The 25,391-nt window shown below is 36.4% G+C and overlaps 2 protein-coding genes across 12 annotated transcripts in view; both read right to left on the reverse strand.

The window, feature by feature from the left end:
* SLC13A1 (solute carrier family 13 member 1) overlaps window positions 1-16,786 on the reverse strand; it is a 319,118-nt gene extending 302,332 nt beyond the window's left edge. The window contains exon 1 of the mRNA XM_082400077.1: window positions 16,511-16,786. The gene's annotated coding sequence lies outside the window, so the exon portion shown is untranslated. The remainder of the gene's footprint in view (window positions 1-16,510) is intronic.
* IQUB (IQ motif and ubiquitin domain containing) overlaps window positions 1-25,391 on the reverse strand; it is a 150,013-nt gene that overhangs the window by 108,720 nt on the left and 15,902 nt on the right. For all 11 annotated transcript variants that reach the window (XR_014246917.1, XM_082400026.1, XM_082400020.1 and 8 more), the window contains 4 exons: window positions 23,559-23,720; window positions 23,297-23,469; window positions 22,926-23,081; window positions 7,422-7,632 (listed from right to left, as the gene is read on the reverse strand). Coding sequence is in view for 10 of the 11 variants with exons in the window: in XM_082400026.1 (XP_082256152.1) it covers window positions 7,422-7,632; window positions 22,926-23,081; window positions 23,297-23,469; window positions 23,559-23,720 (702 nt within the window). In the remaining variant the exon portion in view is untranslated. The remainder of the gene's footprint in view (window positions 1-7,421; window positions 7,633-22,925; window positions 23,082-23,296; window positions 23,470-23,558; window positions 23,721-25,391) is intronic.

A 25,391-nucleotide genomic window follows, 5' to 3' on the forward strand; every position in this document is an offset into this window, starting at 1 on the left:
GTACACCTGAAGCTAACACAACATTGTAAATCAACTCTACTCCAATATAAAATAAAAATTAAAAATAGAATGTGTTGCATGAAATACATCCTAAAACCAAACCATAAAATGCCAAAGAATAGTACTTTTATAAACTCACTTTACCTAAAGATTACACCATATTCTCAAAATTAACCTCAGAAAATACAGAGTACCAGATCCTACCCCAAACTTAAATAAATCAAAATGTCTGGGCTCAGGATATGTTTATTTTAACAAGTGTTCCATTCAATTCTTATACATGTTAAATTTGGGGAAGAAAACTGTTTTATATCCCATATTTCAAAATGTCAAACTTATTTACATTAAAGGAAAAATAGTGTTGGAAAGAACCTTAGAAATTAAACAGTTCAACACCCCTCCCCATCTAAGACAGCATCCTCTTCCCAGCAGCTTGGACAGGTTTAATTTGCTCACCCTGGTCCTGGTCCTAGCCTGTGAGGCTAAACAGTCAGTCTACTCTTTGCACCACATGGCATCGAAGACAGCTGTCATAGTCTACTTAGGTTTTCTCTTTTCCAGACAAAAACACTTCCCTTTCTTAAATTGCATATTATTTGACATAATTTCATGTCCTATCCAGGCCTAGTTCCTCTTTAATATATGGCATACCAAATTTCTGACAAGATGGAGGTTTATATACAGGCTGTTAACTCCAACTCCTCTCTCCTAAGTTCTTCTAGAAATGATACAGGAAACATGAAATGGGGGAGGAGAGGGAGAGACCAGAAGCAGTACTGGGAAATCAGAGAGAGGTGTGATCCATGTGGTAGAAATCTTAGCGCAATTTCCGTAAGACACAGTGCAGATTCGAATGGAACTCAAGGAGGCACAAATGTCGTCCCCCAAACTGCTGTTGTCTCATCTCAGAAAGTGGACCCTCAAGCAGAAGGTAGTAAACCTTAACTCGGGAATCAGAACTAGAGAAAAGGGTAGGCTATGAATCCATTTGATAGTTTACCTGTTTTAAGAACGTCTTTGAAAAACTTTAAGAAGGAATAAAAAAAGAATGCTTACATTTCAGATCATTGCAGAAAAGAGTAACAATCATAAATGTTTGTGCAGAAAAAGACAAAAAAATTAGAAATAAAAAGCATAAAGCAAGATGAGAGAAGCAAAATCAGGCATAATCGTTATATTGAAAAATATGAAATGGTTCGATTTTTTGACTGAAAATAAAATATTATGGTTTTTTAAAAATTCAATGACATGATGTTTTTGGAAGGCACAAAGTGATGCCAAAGACTAAGGTTAAACATAAAAGGATGGTAAATATGAACAACAAAAAGACAGACACAGCAATATTAATATATTGAAAATAGGGGGGAAAACACTCAAAATTCATCCCTTGGGGTAGAAGATAATTTTATGATGAAAGGTATGACTCTCATGAATATTTATACTGAAAATCACATCCCATCAAGCTATAAAAAGCAAAACTTCTATCAGTTATAAACACTACTGTGGTGAGTATATTTTATATTATATAAACATAAATAAAATACAAATGAGTTAATCTATGACAGTCAAGTAAAAGAAGAATTAAAAACAAAAAATATCTGACACAGTATGATTAACAAATTTAAAATTAATTAATATACATCAAGCTCTGAACACCAAAGTCTGAAAATATATCTTATTTTCAAAGTTCTATGAAGCATTTATATAAATTTATATAAATTCTAGGAGTAGGAATGGAAGAAAACATAAATCCCCCAAATCAGAAATGTCGAAAACTGCATTTTTTGACACAGTACAATTCAACTACAATTAATAACAAAAGTTTAAAAAAGAAATATATTCCCATCTGCTTGGAAATGTAAGAAATACTATCAAAAATAACATTTTAATCAAATAAGAAGTAAAAGGTATGAGTGTCAACAATTAAGGAAAGAAAAAAAAAAGCACTACATATCAAAATGCATAGGATGAAACAAAAATTGCAGTAAGGTCAATTTGGGGGAATTTTACATAAGTAAGCCTCAAATTTAAATCAGGCACCTGAAAAGTGTGTATTGGGGCAGGGAGCTGGGCAGAGTTATAAAAATCTGTAATGTATGTGACAGTTAATCACAAGCCTTCTCTGGAAGGTCATGTCTTCTGGGCACACCTCCCATTCTCCATGATTACTGAAAGATAACCGTATGGCTTTGATCCTCTGGGACATACATTTGGACTGTGAACCTGAACTCATTTGAGCCATATTTGTTTTCTGTTCTTCACAGAACATGGAAGCAAAACAAAAGTAGAAACAGTGACCTACTGTTCTTTATTCTGAATAAATATTCCATAGTCACTCTAGTCTTTGACATTCATCACAATTCTTTTCAATGTGAACTGATTAGGTGCTTTACTACTGGAAAGCCATATTTACTTAATTAGCCATGTAATTCTTTCCTTTTATGTAGAGATGGTTTATTACTTTATTGTCAGAATGATGACGCTTCAGAGTCTCATGAACTACACTCTGGCCATAGAATCAAGCCTATTTTTTATCTGAACTTCAAAAAACCTAGTTCCCTGATATGGTTATTATATCAATACTTGTCAAAATCCTGTCATTTCTTTGCCAATTCAAAATACTCAACTGCAATTTTTGAGCAATTATTATCGGAAAGAACTCTATAAGGTTTGATGGTACACACAAAAGTGAGAAAGACATAATGCCTTCTTGAAGGAGCGAATGTGTCTCTGACTCTCCCTAGTTGGATAGACTGTAAAATCCTTCCACTGGGACAGAATTTTTGCTTGTCATTACATTTATCTTTACCCAAAAGCCTGACATTTTTCACCATTAGTTTTAAAGACTTCCTTTGGGTAAATCAACTCTTGACATAAGATTACTTCCTCTTATCTTCTATTAGATATGATTCAATCAAGTAAAATGTACTCTTCTGTTGTTATATTCCAGGCATGATTACTCTCTCATCGTGTTGCAGGGATATTTCAGAATATATTACATTTATATATAATTTATATAATTAGAAATTATATTTTCCTTCTTCTATTAAAATTTCAAGTTTACTTTAATACGGGTCCCTGCATCGAAAGGTAAATATCTTAAGTCATAAGTGTTGTTTCTGGCCCTCCTCTGTTATAATCACTGCCTTTCATGATATCTAGTTTTATAATTTTAACATATTATTTCTTCCTCCTCTCAAATTTCAATTTGAAATCATCCTGATCAGGTCAAGGACTTGTCACTTGTGTTCTTTATAAGAATCCCATTCTGTCTCTTACCAGGAATACATTATTCAGATACTGTACAGTTTGGTCTATTCGAAAAGAGGATTTGTAAATTTAAAAGCTAAATTGTGTTCAGCAAAAGGGTTGTAAATTTAAGTGCTAAATTATGTTATGAAAGTCCAGAAAATCCATGATTGATGAGCTTATCATTTAAGAGTAGTTTTACCAACCAAAAAACTTTAAAAATTTGACAATGTCCATATACTAAAAGGCAGTATATGAATAAAGAGGAAGATTGCTTGCTTGTGGAAATAATAACTGAGAATATTTACCTCATGGGATTATATGGATGTCCCCAGAAAGCAAATAAAAACTGAATGATATTAGTAGGCGTATTTTACTTCCCAGTTTTACATTAGAAACCTTTGGGACCAGTAATAAATTTAGGCCACTAGGATATTTAAGCTATTCTGCCAACCTCAAAAAGCAATATACTGATCTGCTAGATTAATCCTTAAGTCCTGGGTGAATCTGGAGCTATACATATGTGTATTCAAATACATTTATATCCATATATATTCAGATTTTGTATTTTGCTTAAATTATTAGTATGACTTTTAAAAAGGAAACAACCCAATGAAGCTAATTAGAAATATGAAAATAATGGACCTTAATTCCAATAAAATTCTCCATTAGATGAACAAACTCCCTGTAAATCTATAGTAAAGGATAGAACATGGCTGGCCTCAGAAAAATACCATGACCCACGACTAATAAGGAATAGAAAAACACAGGGACCAGGAACAGCTATATAAAACTGATTTTATAACTGATTTGACAGTTTCCAGAACTATACAGAGAAGACACTGAGAAAAATGAGAGATTCTTCCTGCTTTCATAAAATATATGCTCCCTGGGAATGATAATAAAAGCAAACAAAAAAAATTGGAATCCTGCATTAGTTTGCTAGGGCTGTCATTGCAAAGTACCACAGACTGGGAGGCTTAAATAACAGAAATTTATTTCCTCACAGTTCTGAAGGATGGAAGTTCAAGATCAAGGTGATGGCAGGATTAGTTTCTCCTGAGGGCCTCTCTCCTGGGCTTGTAAAGGGCCACCTTCCTCCACTGTCTTCACATGACCTTCTCTCTGTGCATGTCTGTGTCCTAATCTCCTCTTCTTATAAGGATACCAGTCATACTGGACCAGGGTCCCATATGACCTCACTTTTTCTTCATTAATTCTTTAAAGGCCCTATCTCCAAATACAGTCACATTCTGAGGTACTGGACGTTAGAACTTCAACATTTGAATTTGGAGGGAACATAATTCAGCCCATAACAGATGTCAATAACCTCCAATATTTTTAAAGAAAAAGATATGAAAGCAACCGGTTCCTTTCAAAGAATACATTTATCTTATAACCTTAACTTACATTCTTGAACAAATTACCTAATTTCCAGGGTCTGAAGTTCAACTATAAAATGAAAGGATAGTACTAAAATATAAAGTCCATACACATTCTAAAATTTCTGAGATCTGATAAACTTGCTATTTCCAAACAAGAAACAGCAGAACATACAATATTTTGTCTGTCACTGGCAGTTTATACGCATCTGCTTTTTAAAATTCTTATCACAGACTGGAAGCCTGAATGGAAAAAAAACCAAGAAAGATTCAGACTGAAAGCCCAGGGCCAGATCTGTCAAAGGACTGGGGCCAGGGAGTCTCCAGAAGCTAGGAGTCAAGGGACCTTGAGATCAAGAGGTAATAATTAGAGAAGAGTCAGAAAACACCATTTCCACAAGTTAAAACAAGACAAAGGGTAGAAGGTTCAATTCAACAAAGATTTATTAGACATAATGAACAAGGTCCTATCTGGTGCCCTAGGTACAGACATGGACAGTTAAGAGAATGGTATGCACAGAGAATAATGGGGCAAGGAAAAGAGGTGCTAAGCCTAATCCATGCTGCTAAGAGAGGTTTCCTGAAGATAATGACTCCTACACCGAGTCTGAGATAAGAGTGACCAGTCAGATCAAGGAAAGAAGTTGCCCTCAACATACTGCTATAAGAAAAAAAAAAGAAGAGGAAGAAGACATAAAAATCAAGCACTGGGGCTTCCCTGGTGGCGCAGTGGTTGAGAATCTGCCTGCCAATGCAGGGGACACGGGTTCGAGCCCTGATCTGGGAAGATCCCACATGCCGCGGAGCAACTGGGCCCGTGAGCCACAATTACTGAGCCTGCGCGTCTGGAGCCTGTGCTCCGCAACAAGAGAGGCCGCGATAGTGAGAGGCCCGCGCACCACGATGAAGAGTGGCCCCCGCTTGCCACAACTAGAAAAAGCCCTTGCACAGAAACGAAGACCCAACACAGCCATAAATAAAATTAAAAAAAAACAACAAAAAAAACACACTGTTGCCCAGAGATAGTCTTGTCTTTGATACAGCATATTATCTTATATAGTTAAATTCATTTTCCTAAACTGATATCATTTTGCTTTTATTACTAAGGAACAGGTTACCTGGAGGAAAAGTTAAACTTTTGTTATTAGGAGTTGTAATTCAAACTATGCAATTGTCACTATAAGCCCCAAGAGGGCAACAGTTTCAAACACTGGAGTAAAGAATATGGAACGAAAACTATAGTAAATAGAAGAGCTATGTAAATTACTGAGCTTGTGAACCAGAATTTTAACTACAACAGAACAGAACTTTAAATTATTCTTAGAGTTCTAATTTAGAATTTTAGGCCTGGAAGAAAACTAAGAGATGTCTCTTTTATGTAAGAAATTTCATTTTCATTTTCTTCCATTTATCAAAGAGATAGATGTATTACTATTGCTTGTTAGACCTAGTGTTTCATCTTCAGTAAATAGCATATTATCATATAGCTATTTAAATAGACCTGATATCTGACACCTAAAATTGTATTCGATTAGAGAGGAAAGGATGACCTGAGTAACAGAGCACGTAGTAACCTCCACAAATAAATAGTATATAGAGAAACAACGTTATAGTAAGAAAATTTACTTGAAGTTAATATTATGAATAATCATAGAGAAGTCAAAGACTATTATTGCTTTGGATAAAAAGTCCATATTCAACTAAAAAAAAAAACTGAGGCTACTTTTAATTGTTTTAATTCTTCTATGTCATCACAAGAGCCCAACTTCACTTTCCGGTATCTAAGGTAACAAATAACTCTTCTGTTCTGGTTACTCCCACTTTAGAGGTACTCTTGGGAAAGCAGAAGCTAGAGACAGTTGCATGGCTACATCCCTGGGTTTCCCTTCGTTCACTCACTTATTCACTCCACCAGTATTTGTTGGGCATGTGCGCTAAGCACAGAAAAAGAGATCATCCAAAAAATAAATGAGTCATTCACTTACGGAGCTTACAGTCCAGTAGTGAAATTAATGTTAAAAAAAAGAAACGTATTGTGGTGTTATAAATGAAAAGTTGGTGTGCAGTGAGAACCATAAGATGATAATAGGATGTCCAAGTTGCACTGTCAGTCACAAAAGCCTGTGAGTAGGTGATATTTAAGCTGAGATTAGAGGGTGGGTATTGGGGAAAAGCTTCAAGAAGAACAGTGTATATACTGCCCAAAGTAGGGAGTGATTGGCTTGTTCAAGTAACGGAAGTTTTTAACTGTGTCAATGACTAGCACACATCCTATGGAAGAAACAAGCCATAAAATCAAATGTGTAGAGAATATATATACATATACATATATATATATATTTATAATCATTAGTAGAGGGGAATAAAAAGGTATCTCCTGAAAAGAGCAGAATCAGAGACAGAATGCTGGACTGAGGGGTTCAAGACAGTTCAACTCTGAGTTCACAAATTCCCAAGACCATCAGAGAAACAGACTGGACAATACTTTCTCTTTTTATCTCATAGGGATGAGGAGCAAATGAGATAACATACTAAAACTGAATAATTCACAGAGCTGTGGTCACATTTTATTCATCCATTGTTAATATAAAAGCATTTCCAATTTCACTCCAGCCTTAATTCCTGTCCCAAATGTAAGACATTATTCATCTTTTAAAATTCTCTAGTCCAGATACCCCAGACATCTTCCTAAAATAATAAGGTCTCCCTTTTGTCTTTAGTAAACCTGTTTTTCCTACTAATGAAAAATTATAAAATTAATATTTTATGCAAAGCCTAGTTCAAACTTACGTTCTAGTGCATTGTAAAGAAGTTCAAAATCTTCCTTTGTTTGAGGATTATGCCTCCGGTAATAATCCAATTTCATCCACTCTTCTTTTTCTCTTATCTTCCTTAGTTCTTCCTGTGCTTCCCACTGCAACCTTAACATTTTCTGTCTTTTTAAACTGTCTACGACAACTTTAGCATGCCATCGTCTGTAGTAAGTCTGTATCACAATTACCTATACTTAAAGGAAATAAAATATGGTCAACCTTATTACACAATGAAAGGCAACAATGACTATTTCTATTCCAATTCAATAAGTACTAAAAAATACTGAGAGTCTAGTTTCAGCTCTATGCCATGTATTCTCACATACATTATAACAGAAAGGTCATGGATAATGCACATCAGCTATGTGACTTTGAAATCTAGTAGCAAGGATACCTTCACAGGAGGCAGTTAGTATGAAGTTAAGGGCACAGGGTCTGGAGTACCGCTTAGTTTAAATCTTCCCTCTGCTACTCACTAGTTAGTTAATTTGGGGTAAGTTACTTGCCATCTCTGTGCTTTAGTACCCTCAGGTGCAAAATAGTGATAATAATACTATGCATATAAAGTGCTTACCTCAAGCCTGGTACACCACAAGTCCTCAATAAATACTATTATTTTTATGAATACTATGTATCGTTATCTACTTTTTCTTAATTGTCATTAGCATAGGCTCATATCTTTTAAAAAATGGTATTTACTAACCACACAGTGGGTAGGTTATATGTGGAAACCACCAAAGCAAACACGTATTAAATTGTGAGAAAAATATATATGTCTGAAGGTATATAATACAGTACTAGAGTCACAAAAAGCTTGTGATATAACTGAGAGATTTTTTTGTTTTTATTTAGTAAACTCATTTTAAAAAAGTAAAATATAGAGAGGCTAGATCAAGTTTGAGGGTAGAGAATATGCTGACACGTCCCTTCCCCTCATCCTAACCCCTGATGACTACAGAAAAATTATAGAAGCAGAAATCAATAAAGATATTGGATCATACTGGAGGAGTCTTCCAACAGAACAGAAACTTTAAAGAATTCCCTTCAGGAAAGGAGGCACGTGGAATAAATTGGAGAAGGAATTAGTGTTATAGCTCTTTTAAAATTTGTCTCAGGTTTTCCGGTCCACACCGGAAAACCCCCCACAGAGCAGGGGTGGAATTTGAAGGAATCTACAGCCTAATCACGCACTGGAGAGGCAAGCTAGAAAACAAAGAAGTGTCTCTAAGATGTTTCAGCCCCCAAACTGGTGGATCCTGTGAGCAGAAGGGGTCTGAGGGCAACTAACAAGGTGACTGCTTGAAAAATGCAAAAGGGACAGGGTCCTCTAAAACAATTTAGGTAAAGAGCATCAGAGGTATCTGCCTCTAGGCAAGAGTGGCTAGTGTCCCAGAAAGCTGGTGACACCCAGAATGAATAGAAGCCCCCTCTCCAGAAAACTAGCTGCCTCCCAGAATCAAGCCTTGCGCATCCCCGAAAGCCACTGAGGTAAGGCTACAGTAAACAAATACGTTGTAGCACTTTGCACATCAGGAATTTCAAATACTCTTGAGTACACACCCAAGAGTAACCAAAGATTTGAGAACAGCCAACAGAATAAAAGGTTTCTCATTCAATGTAGAAGAATTTACATTTGTGTGAAAGAGAATTACTAGAACAGAGGTTCTCAAAGTATGGTGGCCAGACCACCAGCAGCAGCAGCATCTGGAAAATTGTTAGAAATGCAGATTCTCAGGCCCACCCCAGAGTTAATGAATCAGAAATTCTGGGGTGGGCATGGATTCTGTATATTTACAAGTTTTCCAGATGTTCTGCTGCATGCCAAAGTTTTAGAACCACTCTTTTAGAGTAAAACAAAACAAAGCAAAAGAAAAAACAAGACCAGACTAGATAGAGTTAACATTTTCAGAGAGAAAGGAAAGACTGTTGAATCAGTACAAAAGGAGCAACAAAAGACTGTGACAACATTTTTATTGTTGAAATTTTAAAAAAATCAGTACAATGTGTTTATCTTGGGGGCTATTAAACTTGTTAAACTCATTAAGGATATTAAAACACAGTTGTTTAAACAACTTAGTTTTTCCCTTCTTGCATGACACTCCAGGGACTGGCCCAGGGATTGGCAAGCAGCTTAGGGCTAGTAGGAAGCTCTGTGCTGTATTACAAATGGCTTCCTACTTGTGTTTCCTAGTGGCTGATCCACTTATCATCATCTTCTAGTCAGTAGGATGGGGGAAAAGACAACAGAATTGCAACCCAGCCGCTTTAAGAGCAATATCCAGAAGGGGCACACATCATTTCCCCTCACATTCCTTTTTTCCAGGCCTTAGTTCCTTGGCCTCACCAACATACAAAAGAGGTTGTAAAATGTAGCTTTCAGTGTTGCAGCCTCATGCCCAGCTTAAGCTTTACTACAATGGGAAGAATAGGTATCAGCCAATAACTAGTAATCTATTCTGCTGATCTACAGAATGTGCAGAGTCTAAGAGGGAATTAGTAAGCAAGAAACTTAGACAAGAAAATCTTTTAGAATGCAGGGTGAAAGGTCGTAAAAATTAGAAAGAATAGAGGAATATTAAGAGACATGGAAGATAAATGTAGACATTCCAAAATATGTCTGATACAAGTTCCAGACAGAATGAAGAAAGTTGGATTAGAGAAATTGCTCAAAATATAATAGAAGAGCATTTCCCCAAACTAAAGACATAAGCTCTCAGACAGAAAGGATCCATCGCCAAGTCTCAAGCACATCACAGTAAGATTACTAAGGATTAAGTCAAAATCCTAAAAAGCTTCCAGAAAGAGGAAACAAAGAACTGAGAATCCCATTGACATCAGACTTTTAATCAAAAACATCTTCAAAGATATAGAATAAAATAATTTTGAAAATAAGTTTGAATCTAACCTTCTACACCCACTCAGACTAAAACCCAAAATGAGGTTCATTCAATAGGACTTAGATGGTTCACCTCCCATGCGTAATATCTGAAATAATTACTAGAGAATATCTTCCAACAAGAACAATAAAGAGGGGGAGACCTTCAAGATAGCAGAGGAGTAAGATGTGGAGATCACCTTCCTCCCCACAAATACATCAAAAATACATCTACACGTGGGACAACTCCTACAGAACACCTACTGAACACTGGCAGACCTCAGACTTCCCAAAAGGCAAGAAACTCCCCATGCACCAGGGTAGGGCAAAAGAAAAAAGAAAGAATGGAGACAAAAGAATAGGGATGGGACCTGCACCTCTGGGAGGGAGCTGTGAAGGAGGAAAGGTTTCCACACACTAGGAAGCCCCTTCGCGGGTGGAGACTGCGGGTGGCGGAGGGGGGAAGCTTCAGAGCCATGGAGGAGAGCGCAGCAACAGGGGTGCAGAGGGCAAAGCGGAAAGATTCCCGCACAGAGGATCGGTGCCGACCAGCACTCACCAGCCTGAGAGGCTTGTCTGCTCACCCGCCGGGGTGGGCGGGGGCTGGGAGCTGAGGCTCGGGCTTTGGAGGTCAGATCCCAGGGAGAGGACTGGGGTTGGCTGTGTGAACACAGCCTGAAGGGGTTAGCACACCACAGCTAGCCGGGAAGGAGTCCAGGAAAATGTCTGGAATTGCCTAAGAGGCAAGAGACCATTGTTTCGGGGTGCACGAGGAGAGGGGATTCAGAGCACCACCTAAACGAGCTCCAGAGATGGGCGGAAGCCGCAGCTATCAGCTTGGACACCAGAGATGGGCATGAAATGCTAACAATGCTGCTGCAGCCACCAAGAAGCCTGTGTGCGAGCACAGGTCACTATCCACACTCCCCCGGGAGCCTGTGCAGTCCGCCACTGCCTGCCACTGCCAGGGTCCCGTGATCCAGGGACAACTTCCCTGGGAGAACACACAGCGTGCCTCAGGCTGTTGCAACGTCACACCGGCCTCTGCCGCCACAGGCTCGCCCTGCATTCCAATTATAACTAACGTACCCCTCCCTCCCCCAGGCATGAGTAAGCCAGAGCCCCCTAATCAGCCGCTGCTTTAACCCCCTCCTGTCTGGGAGGGAACAGATGCCCTCAGGTGACCTACACACAGAGGCGGGGCCAAATCCAAAGGTGAACCCCAGGAGCTGTGCGAACAAAGAAGAGAAAGGGAAATTTCTCCCAGCAGCCTCAGGAGCAGCGGATTAAATCTCCACAGTCAACTTGATGTACCTGCATCTGTGGAATACCTTAATAGACAACGAATAATCCCAAATTGAGGTGGTGGACTTTGGGAGCAACTACAGACTTGGGGTTTGCTGTCTGCAACTGACTTGTTTCTGATTTTTACGTTTATCTTAGTATAGTTTTTAGTGCTTGTTATCAACGGTAGATTTGTTTATTGGTTTGGTTGCTCTCTTCTTTTTTTTTTCTTTTATTATTACTTTTTTATTTTTTATTTTAATAATTTTCTTTTTTAAATTTTTATTTATTTATTTTTTCTTTCTTTCTTTTTTTCTCCCTTTTCTTCTGAGCCATGTAGCTGACAGGGTCTTGGTGCTCCAGTCTGGTGTCAGGCCTGAGCCTCTGAGGTGGGAGAGCCAAGTTCAGGATATTGGACCACCAGAGACCTCCTGGCGGCACATAATATCAATCGGCTAGAGCTCTCCCAGAGATCTCCGTGTCAACACTAAGACCCAGCTCCACCCAACAGCCAGCAAGCTCCAGTGCTGGACACCCCATGCCAAACAACTAGAAAGACAGAAACACAACCCCACCCATTAGCAGAGAGGCTGCCTGAAATCATACTAAGTCCATAGACACCACAAAATACACCACTGGACGCGGTCCTACCCACCAGAAAGACAAGATCCAGCCCCACCCACCAGAACACAAGCACCAGTCCCCCCAACCAGGAAGCCTACACAAGCCACTGAACCAACCTTACCCACTGGGGACAGACACCAAAAACAATGGGAACTACGAACCTGCAGCCTGCAAAAAGGAGACCCCAAACACAGTAAGTTAAGCAAAATGAGAAGACAGAGAAATATGCAGCAGATGAAGGAGCAATGTTAAAAACCCACCAGACCAAATGAAGAGGAAATAGGCAGTATACCTGAAAAAGAATTCAGAGTAATGATAGTAAAGATGATCCGAAAACTTGGAAATAGAATGGAGAAAATACACGAAACGTTTAACAAGGACCTAGAAAAACTAAAGAGCAAACAAAAATCAACAAACAACACAATAAATGAAATTAAAAATTCTCTAGAAGGAATCAATAGCAAAATAACTGAGGCAGAAGAACAGATAAGTGACCTGGAAGATAAAATAGTAGAAATAACTATCACAGAGCAGAATAAAGAAAAAGGAATGAAAAGAATTGAGGACAGTCTCAGAGACCCCTGGGACAATATTAAATGAACCAACATTCGAATTATAGGGGTCTCAGAAGAAGAAGAGAAAAAGAAAGGGTCTGAGCAAATATTTGAAGAGATTATAGTTGAAAACTTCCCTAACATGATAAAGGAAATAGTCAGTCAAGTCCAGGAAGCACACACAGTCCCAAACAGGATAAATCCAAGGAGACACACGCCAAGACACATATTAATCAAACTATCAAAAGTTAAATACAAAGAAAGAAATATTGAGAGCAGCAAGGGAAAAGCAACAAACAACATACAAGGGAATCCCATAAGGTTAACAGCTGATCTTTCAGCAGAAACTCTGCAAGCCAGAAGGGAGTGGCAGAACATATTTAAAGTAATGAAAGGGAAAAACCTACAACCAAGACTGCTCTACCCAGCAAGGATCTCATTCAGATTCGACGGAGAAATTAAAACCTTTACAGACAAGCAAAAGCTAAGAGAATTCACCACCACCAAACCAGCTTTACAACAAATGCTAAAGGAACTTCTCTAGGCAGGAAACACAAGAGAAGGAAAAGACCTACAGTAACAAACCCAAAACAATTAAGAAGATGGTAATAGGAACATACATATCGATAATTACCTTAAATGTAAGTGGATTAAATGCTCCACCCAAACACCTAGACTGGCTGAATGGATACAGAAACAAGACCCGTATATATGCTGTCCACAAGAGACCCACTTCAGACCTAGGAACACATACAGACTGAAAGTGAGGGGATGGAAAAAGATATTCCATGCAAATGGAAATCAAAAGAAAGCTGGAGTAGCAATTCTCATATCAGACAAAATAGACTTTAAAATAAAGACTATTACAAGAGACGAAGAAGGACACTACACAATGATCAAGGGATCAATCCAAGAAGAAGATATAACAATTGTAAATATTTATGCACCCAACATAGGAACACCTCAATACATAATGCAAACGCTAACAGGCATAAAAGGGGAAATCAACAGTAACACAATCATAGTAGGGGACTTTAACACCCCACTTTCACCAATGGACATATCACCCAAAATGAAAATAAAAAAGGAAACACAAGCTTTAAATGACAAATTAAACAAGACGGACTTAATTGATACGTATAGGACATTCCATCCAAAAACAACAGAATACACTTTCTTCTCACGTGCTCATGGAACATACTCCAGGATAGACCATATCTTGGGTCACAAATCAAGCCTTGGTAAATTTAAGAAAATTGAAATAGTATCAAGTATCTTTTCCGACCACAACGCTATGAGACTAGATATCAATTATAGGAAAAAAAACTGTAAAAACTACAAACTCATGGAGGCTAAACAGTGTGCTACTAAATAACCAAGAGATCACTGAAGAAATCAAAGAGGAAATCAAAAACTACCTAGAAACAAATGACAATGAAAACACGACGACCCAAAACCTATGGGATGCAGCAAAAACAGTTCTAAGAGGGAAGTTTATAGCAATACAATCCTACCTCGAGAAACAAGAAAAATCTCAAATACACAACCTAAACTTACACCTAAAGCAATTAGAGAAAGAGGATGAAAAAAAAACCCAAAGTTAGCAGAAGGAAAGAAATTATAAAGATCAGATAAGAAATGACTGAAAAAGAAATGAAGGAAACAATAGCAAAGATCAATAAAACTAAAAGATGGTTCTTTGAGAAGATAAACAAAATTGATAAACCATTAGCCAACTCATCAAGAAAAAACGGAGAAGACTCAAATCAACAGAATTAGAAACGAAAAAGGAGAAGTAACAACTGACACTGCAGAAATACAAAGGATCGTGAGAGATTACTACAAGCAATTATATGCCAACAAAATGGACAATCTGGAGGAAATGGACAAATACTTAGAAAAGCACAACCTTCCGAGACTGAACCAGGAAGAAATAGAAAATATAAACAGACCAATCACAAGCACTGTAATTGAAACTGTGATTAAAAATCTTCCAACAAACAAAAGCCCAGGACCGGAGAGCTTCACAAGCAAATTCTATCAAACATTTAGAGAAGAGCTAACACCTATCCTTTTCAAACTCTTCCAAAATATAGCAGAGGGAGGACCACCCCCAAACTCATTCTACAAGGCAACCATCATCGATACCAAAACCAGACAAAGATGTCACAAAAAAATAAAACTACAAGCCAATATCACTGAAGAACATAGATGCAAAAATCCTCAACAAAATACTAGCAAACAGAATCCAACAGGACATTAAAAGGATCATACTGCATGATCAAGTGGGGTTTATCCCAAGAATGCAAGGATTCTCCAATATATGCAAATCAATCAATGTGATACACCATATTAACAAACTGAAGGATAAAAACCATATGATCATCTCAATAGATGCAGAAAAAGCTTTCAACAGAATTCAATACTCATTTATGATAAACTCTCCAGAAAGTAGGCATAGAGGGAACTTACCTCAACATAATAAAGGACATATATGAGAAACCCATAGCCAACATCGTTCCCAATGGTGAAAAACTGAAGCCATTTCCTCTAAAATCAGGAACAAGACAAGGTTGCCCACTCTCACCACTATTATTCAACATAGTTTTGGAAGTCCTAGCCACAGCAATAAGAGAAGTAAAAGAAATAAAAGGAATCCAAATTGGAAAGGAAGAAGTAAAACTGTCACTGTTTGCAGATGACATGATACTATACACAGAGAATCCTAAAGATGCTACCAGAAAACTACTAGAGCTAATCAATGAATCTGGTAAAGTAGCAGAATACAAAATTAATGCACAGAAATCTCTTGCATTCCTATACACTAATGATGAAAAATCTGCAAGAGAAATTAAGGAAACACTCCCATTTAGCATTGCAACAAAAAGAATAAAATACCTAGGAATAAACCTACCTAAGGAGACAAAAGACCTGTATGCAGAAAACTATAAGATACTGATGAAAGAAATTAAAGATGATACAAACAGATGGAGACATATACCATGTTCTTGGATTGGAAGAATCGACACTGTGAAAATGACTATACTACCCAAAGAAATCTACAGATTCAGTGCAATCCCTATCAAATTACCAATAGCATTTTTCACAGAACTAGAACAAAAAATTTCACAATTTGTATGGAAACACAAAAGACCCCGAATAGCCAAAGCAATCTTGAGAAAGAAAAACGGAGCTGGAGGAATCAGACTCCCTGACTTCAGACGATACTACAAAGCTACAGTAATCAAGACAGTATGGTACTGGCACAAAAACAGAAATATAGATCAATGGAACAGGATAGAAAACCCAGAGATAAACCTATGCACATATGGTCAACTTATTTTTGATTAAGGAGGCAAGAATATACAATGGAGAAAAGACAGCCTCTTCAATAAGTGTTGCTGGGAAAATTGGACAGCTCCATGTAAGAGAATGAAATTAGAACACTCCCTGACACCAAACACAAAAATAAACTCAAAATGGATTAAAGACCTAAATATAAGGCCAGACACTATAAAACTCTTAGAGGAAAACATAGACAGAACACTCTATCACATAAATCACAGCAAGATTCTTTTTGACCCACCTCCTAGAGAAATGGAAATAAAAACAAAAATAAACAAGTGGGACCTAATGAAACTTAAAAGCTTTTGCACAGCAAAGGAAACCATTAACAAGATGAAAGAGACAACCCTCAGAGTGGGAGAAAATATTTGCAAACAAAGCAACGGACAAAGGATTAATCTCCAAAATATATAAGCAGCTCATGCAGCTCAATATCAAAAAAACAAACAACCCAATCCAAAAATGGGCAGAAGACCTAAATAGACATTTCTCCAAAGAAGATATACAGATTGACAACAAACACATGAAAGGATGCTCAACATCACTAATCATTAGAGAAATGCAAATCAAAACCACAATGAGGTCTCACCTCACACCGGTCAGAATGGCTATCATCAAAAAATCTACAACCAATAAATGCTGGAGAGGGTGTGGAGAAAAGGGAACCCTCTCGCACTGTTGGTGGGAATGTAAATTGATACGGCCACTATGGACAACAGTATGGAGTATAATAACAGAACTACCATATGACCCAGAAATCCCACTACTGGGCATATACCCTGAGAAAACCATAATTCAAAAAGAGTCATGTACCACAATGTTCATTGCAGCTCTATTTACAATAGCCAGGACATGGAAGCAACCTAAGTGTCCATCGACAGATGAATGGATAAAGAAGATGTGGCACATATATACAATGGAATATTACTCTGCCATAAAAAGAAACAAAATTGAGTTATTTGTAGTGAGGTGGATGGACCTAGAGTCTGTCATACAGAGTGAAGTAAATCAGAAAGAGAAAAACAAATACTGTATGCTAACACATATATATGGAATCTAAAGAAAAACAAAGAAGGTTCTGAAGAACCTAGGGGCAGGACAGGAATAAAGACACAGACGTAGAGAATGGACTTGAGGACACGGGGAGGGGGAAGGGTAAGCTGGGACAAAGTGAGAGAGTAGCATGTACATATATACACTACCAAACGTAAAATAGGTAGCTAGTGGGAAGCAGCCACATAGCACAGGGAGATCAGCTCGGTGCTTTGTGACCATCTAGAGGGGTGGGATAGGGAGGGTGGAAGGGAGATGCAAGAGGGAGGGGATATGGGGATATATGTATATATATAGCTGATGCACTTTGTTATACAGCAGAAACTAACACAACATTGTAAAGCAATTATACTCCAATAAAGATGTTAGGAAAAAAAACAAAAAAACAAAATAAAATTAAAAAATAAAAAGAACAACAACAACAAAAGAACAATAAAGAGAAAAAGCAAAGAAGTAAGCAAAAACTTCCAAAAAAGGTTTTAAGCTAAATATAACATATTTGAAAAAATTCATTTATATTATATTGATGTAAATATATAAAAACATATATATATAATATATATATATTATATAACATATATATATAATTATATAGTAAATTATAATGATGTAATGTACATACAATTGTAATTCCAGATCAAGTCCTCACTGAACGGGAGGAGTGAGTGAGGAGGAGGAAGAAATGAAGAAAAGCCTGCTAGGGTCCTGACTTGTTCATGGAAAAGATATAGAGGCTGATTAAATATGCATTTGGTATTAAAAAATTAAGTCCATTAAAATTTTTTTATGAATAACCACTAGAAATATAGAAACAAAGTACCTACTTCTGACCTATGAAAGAACAAAAAAATGGAAAAGTTTAGTCAAATCAAGAAAAAAAAAAAGGTTAGTAAAAAAAACCAAACAAGAATAAATAATAAATCAAAACCAAAATGAGATGGCAGGAATGAGTACAAAAATACCAGTAGTCACAGATAATATAATCTTGCTTACAACAAGAAAGATATAAATACTAAGCATTGACCTCAAGAAGTTCAAGAATAAAATAAACATGATACAAATAGAAAGGTATCAATCAAGATAGAAGCATGTATTAAATTGAAATTTACTCCTTTTACTGGCTTTTAACCAATCCCTCTGTTTACAGCTCACATCTCACTTCCATCTTCCACAGAACCTCCAGTTCACTTTCCAAGATTCTGTGGGGCAAACTGATTTGGTTCTTGATGCCATCCCCCTTGGCAGGCATTTAGATTTTCACTTCCTCTGCTCAAGTAAGTCAAGTTAACACTTCCCCATCTGCTTTACAACTTTAAAAAATCGACTTGACATTTACTCTCCTCTTTTCCCATATATTCTTTGTTGCAGTATGTTTATGCTTTTCTTATTCCCTTAATATCATTTTATCCGAGTTTGGAAAGTGTTGTAGTGTAGTGTAGTGTTGTCCATTTCCCCACCTAATAGTCTTTCTCTCCGACTTCCTTACTAACAAAATCTCAGTCTTACTGAGGAGCAACAATATGAAACTTTAAAAATGTAATTATCACATAGTCCCAGCAGGGACAGTGAAGTCACATGACCCAGTTCAGGTCAATGAGATGCAAGTTGAATCACTGGCAGGGGCTTTCAGGGAAAATTCTTGAATGGCATCCATGGGACATGCTCCCTTGACTTCTCCCTTCTTGCAGAATGCAGACATTATGCTGAAGGTTGATTAACCATTTTATCATCATATAGTAACAAGCTCATGATAGTAAGATTAATTATTAGAGTGGAAGGGTAAAAGGAATTCAGGTTCCTGATGACATCACAGAGCCACCAGCCAGGCCCCGTACAGTAAGAAATTAAAAATTCGTTTGGACTGAGAAAATAAGAATCTATCAGGCTTGAATACCAGGCACGAATAAAGTCAGCTACAAAATTAATAGGAAGCAATATTTTTCCCAAGGACACTCTGCAGCTATAAAATGTCATAACAACCCCTTCTTTGAGTGACTACTATTTTCTTTCTCTCTGAGAAACTCTGTTCTCTAAAATCATAATCTATCATAAACTTTGCTGTCTGAAATTAGATCACTAAGAATGAAACACCCCACTCTTGCCGGGAGGATCTGTGTTATTTTGACTGAGAGAAGCAGCCTTGATTTACAACCAACGTGCTGAACTTCAGAGAAGAAACACATCCACATCTCTCTCCTAACTTTGTTACCAAAGGAACAGGACTCTCTGGTCCATGTCTCAGTCCAGACTTCATGCTGACCCATCTATACGCAACCTTGTTTTACAGAGACAATCAAAATACTGTAACACTTAAATTTCACCAAAACGTCACTCCTCCCCAAAAGTCTGTAATGACTCCACCTTTTCCTTTTGTGAAAATTAGTTTGGACTGAAAACGTAAACATTCTTCAGGCTGGAATAATTGCAGGCACTGATAAAGTCAACTACAAAGTTAGCCGCGTGGTCCCCCCGGTGAGCAGTCTCCTTCAGTGCAGCGAGTCAACAGGCTGAGACTGCAGGTTCCTCTCTCGATGTCCTAAGCTAACTGGGCTAGAACAGCAGTCTAGCTCCAGGTTTCTTGTCACGCAAAAAACAAAATCACTGCTTTCAATTTTTTTTATTCAAGCAAAATGATGCTAGGAAGTAGCAGAGATAAAATGCATATGCTTTGCATGTCATGTTTAGCTGATATCCCAAATGTTTAACAGGGTAAAGGTGTCCATTTTTCCCCAACTGATCAATGTACTTCTGAGCAAGATCTGCAATTTTTCATGAAAACTGCAAACTTACTCTAAAATTCATATGGAAGAAAAACTTGCATTAATAGTCAAGACAGTCTTGAAAAGGAAGAACAATGAGGTAGAACCTAATGGACCAGGCCTCAAAATATATAACAAATCAGTAATAATTAAAGCAATACATTACTGACAGAGAAAAAAACATATACACTAATGAAAGAATGAAGAAATCAGAAACAGATGCATATATATATGAAAATGTAGTATACATTACTGTGGAGAGAATAAACTTGAATATTCATGGTACGCAGCAGTTGGCATTACATTTGGAAAAAATAAAATTTAACTCTTCTTCATATCATTTTTAAAAATCCAGATAAAGTTGTACACACACACCAACTATAAAAGAAAGTTATACTTATGACTGTGGGATGATACAGCCTTTTATAACAATACATAAAATGCAAAAACCATAAAAGGGAATATTAATAAGTTTGACTATAATGAAAGACATCATAAACTAAGTATGAGTGATAGGTTGAGAGAAAATATAAAAATATATTTAACATCTATAAGGAGACAACAATTTTTTAAAATAATATGTGCTACTGGTGAAGTCAGCATGGAATGGGCTCTTATAAGTGGTTTATGCGTACATCATTTGGTACAGTATTTCTGAAAAACACTTTGGTAATATCTAAAACTTTAAAAAAGTCATCATTTTTTCCCCTAGTAATTCAACTTCTAACATCTTCTCTAAGTATTTTTTAAATGCACACTACAATTTATATAGCATTAAGATTTTGATGAAAACATGTCTATATGTCCTAAAAAAGAAAGTAATTAAATTATAGTGTTAACATTGTGGAATAATATAATGCCGTTAAATTGTTTATAATAAATACTAAAAGGTAGAGAAATGATTGTGACATAATGTTAGGTGTACAAGAAACTTCTTTAAAGTTCCATGTATAATTATCTCCCAATGGAAAGTAAGAAAAAGAAAAATCTGAGTGAGGAATTTTCTGCAAATTTTTTTCCATTTGGAAAAAAAGAAGGAAAATACCATATTGACTATGTTTAGGGTTAGATACTGAATAAGTTTTTGTTTAAAATGTATGGTGACAGAATATCAACAAAGAGACAGAAATTAAAAAAAAAAGAACCAAGTGGAAATTTAGGAGTTTAACAGTAAAATAACTGAAATGAAAACACAAAAAGTAGGCTCAACAGCAGATCTTAACTGGCAAAAGAAAGAATAATGAATTTGATGATAGATCATTAGAAACTATCCACTCTGAAGAAGAGGGGGAAAAAAAGGTAAAGGAACAGGGACTCAGAGATCTTCAGGACACCATCAAGTATACAAGCATACACAAATACTAAAGGGAATTCTCCAAACTGAAAGAAAATGATATTAGATGTTAATTTTAACTCAAATGAAGAAATAAATAGCACCAGAAAAAGTAATTATGTAGGTAAAATATAAAAGACTATATAAATATATTTTCCTCTTTTCTACTCTTATTTAAAAGTCAATTGCATAAAAACAATCATTATAAAAGGAATTACAGGGCTTAGAACATAAACAATGTACATGTTTGTATGATAATAGCACAAAGAAGAAGGGATAAACTTGGAGTTCTATTGGAGCAAGGTTTCAATACTTTATTAAATTTCAGTTAGTATTAATACGAAGTATGTTGCTATAAATTGAGATGTATATTCTAATCCCTAAATTACACTTGGAGCAACCACTTAGCAAATAACTAAAAAAACTTTTTTAAACAATAAAGCAATAATAAAAAAGACGACCTCATTAAAATTGGACAAAGTATCTGAATATACATTTCTCTTAAGAATATATATAAGTTGTTAATAAGCACATGAAAAATATTCAGTATCATTAGCCATCAGGGTATGCAAATCAAAACCACAATGAGATACCACTTCACACTCACTAGGATGGCAATAATCCAAAAGTGCTGATAAGGATATGGAGAAACTGGAATCCTCACACACTGCTGGTGGGACATAAAATGGTGCAGCTGCCTTAGAAAACAGTCTGACAGTTCTTCAAAAAGGTTAAACAGAATTACCATATGAGGGCTTCCCTGGTGGCACAGTGGTTAAGAATCCGCCTGCCAATGCAGGGGTCACAGGTTCAAGCCCTGGTCCGGGAAGATCCCACATGCCACAGAGCAACTGGGCCCGTGCACCACAACTGCTGAGCCTGCACTCTAAAGCCCGCGAGCCACAACCACTGAAGCCTGCACGCCTAGAGCCCGTGCCCCACAACAAGAGAAGCCACCGCGATGAGAAGCCCATGCACTGCAACAAAGAGTAGTCCCTGCTCGCCACAACTAGAGAAAGCCCACACGCAGCAACAAAGACCCAACTCAGCCAAAAATAAATAAATAAATAAATAAATAAATAAATTACCATATGATCTAGCAATTACATTCCTAGGCAGATACCAAGAGAAATGAAAATACATATCCACATAAAAACTTGTACGTGAATGTTTATAGCAGCCTTATTCCTAATAGCCAACAAGTAGAAACAAATCAAATGTCTATCAACTGATAAATGGGCAAACAAATTGTGGTATATATATTGACCTACCTACAGTAGGTATATACAATTGGGTACATACAATGGAATATTATTTTGCAATATAGATTGCAATATATTGATACATGTTGCAACATGGATGAGCCTTGAAAACATTATGCTAAGTAAAAGAAACCAGTCACAAAAGACTACACGTTGTATGATTACATGTATATGAAATACCCAGAATAAGCAAATCAATAGAGGTAGAAAGTAGATTAGTGGTTGCTGAAAGCAGAAAGGATTGGAGGGAATAGGGGCTGGCTGCTATTGGATGTGGGATTTCTTTCTGAGATAATGAGAATGTTCTAAAATTGACTGTGGTAATGGTTGCATAACTCCGTTTACATAGTAAAAAGTCATTTAGTATTCACCTATAATAAAAGTTATCTTACCGCCTTTAATCTTTTAGCATGGTATTCTGCTGCTGAAAAATATTTTCCTGGTGTTACCAGTTTATCAGTCATATTTGATACATACACACCAATTTTAGTCATCTGTGTGGATGTTGTATTTGTAGTTTGCTGGAGCTTTCTTCTCTGAAAAACTGTCTAAAATAAAAACATTTAAAAAATTTAAATAAATATCCACTATATACACATAAAGTGAGTAAAGAGCATATTTTCCTACACATTTAAGTTAATAGCTTTCATTATTTTAATTACCATATAATTCCTTAGAAGATTTTAATTTTAGAGAGCTACACAGTAAAACATTTGCTGATTCTGTAGCTTCAAAATCCTACATGGAAAAATAAAAAAATTACCTGTGTATCCCTACAAAATGCATTCAGTTTTTCAGGAATCTTTTTAGGTACAGTTTGTGTTCCAGCATTGTGATATTCCATTCCTGTTACTTTATGTCTGAATCCACCAAGAAATGGTTTGTGAAAATCAGATTTTATAATCTCAACAGCTACTTCCTGGTACTGATCAATGCCTGAGGAGATAAAACCAAGATTAAATGAAAGTTCAACTACAAAGGGACTCTAAAAAAATACTTTATCTAAAAGATATCAAATAACTAACCAGTTTGTACTCTGACAGTTATGATTTGAGAGGCATCACTTGATCTATCTATTCTTTTGATTGGATATAGATCTGGATGTAAAGAAAAGATTTCCACTTGGACAATATCCTGGGGCTTAACTCCATGTTGTAGTAGCGTCTCATGATTTTTAATAATCATTCCTAAAAATTAGATAAAATTATAAGAAGTGTTATGGCAAAGAAATGATTATATGTACTCATTTTAAGGGATGGAAAACATCAGTGGTGTTTATATGAACACATATTGTTTAATTACCAAATAGCGTATTGATGATGTCCACCTCTTGCTGTATTATTAGTTATCAAAAACTCCACAATGGAAAAAATTAAGGTGGTACTCCTGAGCAAGAATTCAGCATTATAAGTAAAGTAAAAATACAACTCTCAACTCATCAGAAATACAAATATACAATAACCATGCAACTATAAACATTTAAAAATAAAAAACACATTCTATAATATGAGTAAAATCATATTCTAAACATCGATTCTCTAAAAAATCACAATGTTTTATACATAAGCATAGGACATATCCATATCAGGGAAAGCCTGATTATTTTAATACACACTCCTAATGTATACACTCAGAGTTGTAAAGAATCCCTTCCTTTCTGTTTCTATAATTAGAAATTCATATAAATTAATTCATGCCAAGGTAGAGCTAAGACTCAGGTTTTTGCTGAAAAAAGTGTACATCATCACCTTATTTTTATGTTTTATTGCTTCAACTTATACCCCCATCCCCACTGGTTTATTTCATAAACTGACTATAAAGTTTTTTCTATATTTTAAGGCATACATAAATACATACAATGTTACTGGCTGCTGCTTTGTATAATGATAGAAACTATATCAGTTTTCCAATGTATGTTCTTCCTAAATTACAATTAGGAATTTAACACAGCAAAGGTTTGTTTTACTCATTCTTAGAAATATGTCAGATACCACTAGTCTATTTTAGCTATGTTCAAGAAAGCACATTCAAAAATCTCTGAGTTTCAATTTCACCTTAAATTCTTAATTTAAAAAAATTAACGTTATATGGATTTTGCAATAGGTTGAATAATGGCCCTAAAATATATCCATGTACATTCCTAGAATCCATGAATGCTACCTTATATGGAAAAAGTGACTGCAGATTTTATTAAGTTAAGGATTTGAGATGGGTAGATTATCCTGGATTATTCACATGAGCCTTACATGTAATCAGAAGTGCCCTTTAAGACGAAGGAGGAGGGAGATTTGACTACAGAGATGATGATATGACGGAAGCAGAGAGAGATTTAAAGATGCTATGCTGCTGACTTTGAAGATGAGGAAGCCCAAGAATGCAAGAAATGCAACTCTAGAAGCTGGAAAAGGCAAGGAAGCAGACTCTCCCCAGAACCTCCAGAGGGAAAACAGCCCTGCTGACACCTTGACGTTATCCAAGTGAAATTGATTTAGGATTTTTGGCCTCCAGAACCATAAGCAAAATAAGCCACTAAATTTGTTAATTGTTACAACAGTCATAGGAAACTAATAGAGATTCCTCTTCCAACTAACACAGAGCCCTCTTCAGCCCTCTAATTGTTTCTAGTGTAGGCTTAGTCCCACCAAACTTGAACTCCAGTTCTAGTACTAGAAGAAAGTACCTGTCTTAGAGAGTGGCTGGCACAGAATCAAACTCTTTTTTTATTGCTGCTGACATAAGCCAGTGGCGATGCATGGTATTTACACATAAAGAAGAAAAGTCATGAAGTGCAAAGAAAAGTCATGAAGTGCAAAGAAATAGATTCTTAGGTACCACTGGCCAGGTGCTCAGTCTCAAAG

The sequence above is a fragment of the Balaenoptera borealis genome (genome assembly GCF_965194805.1).
Source record: "Balaenoptera borealis genome assembly, chromosome: 7".
Taxonomy (NCBI): Eukaryota; Metazoa; Chordata; class Mammalia; order Artiodactyla; family Balaenopteridae; genus Balaenoptera; species Balaenoptera borealis.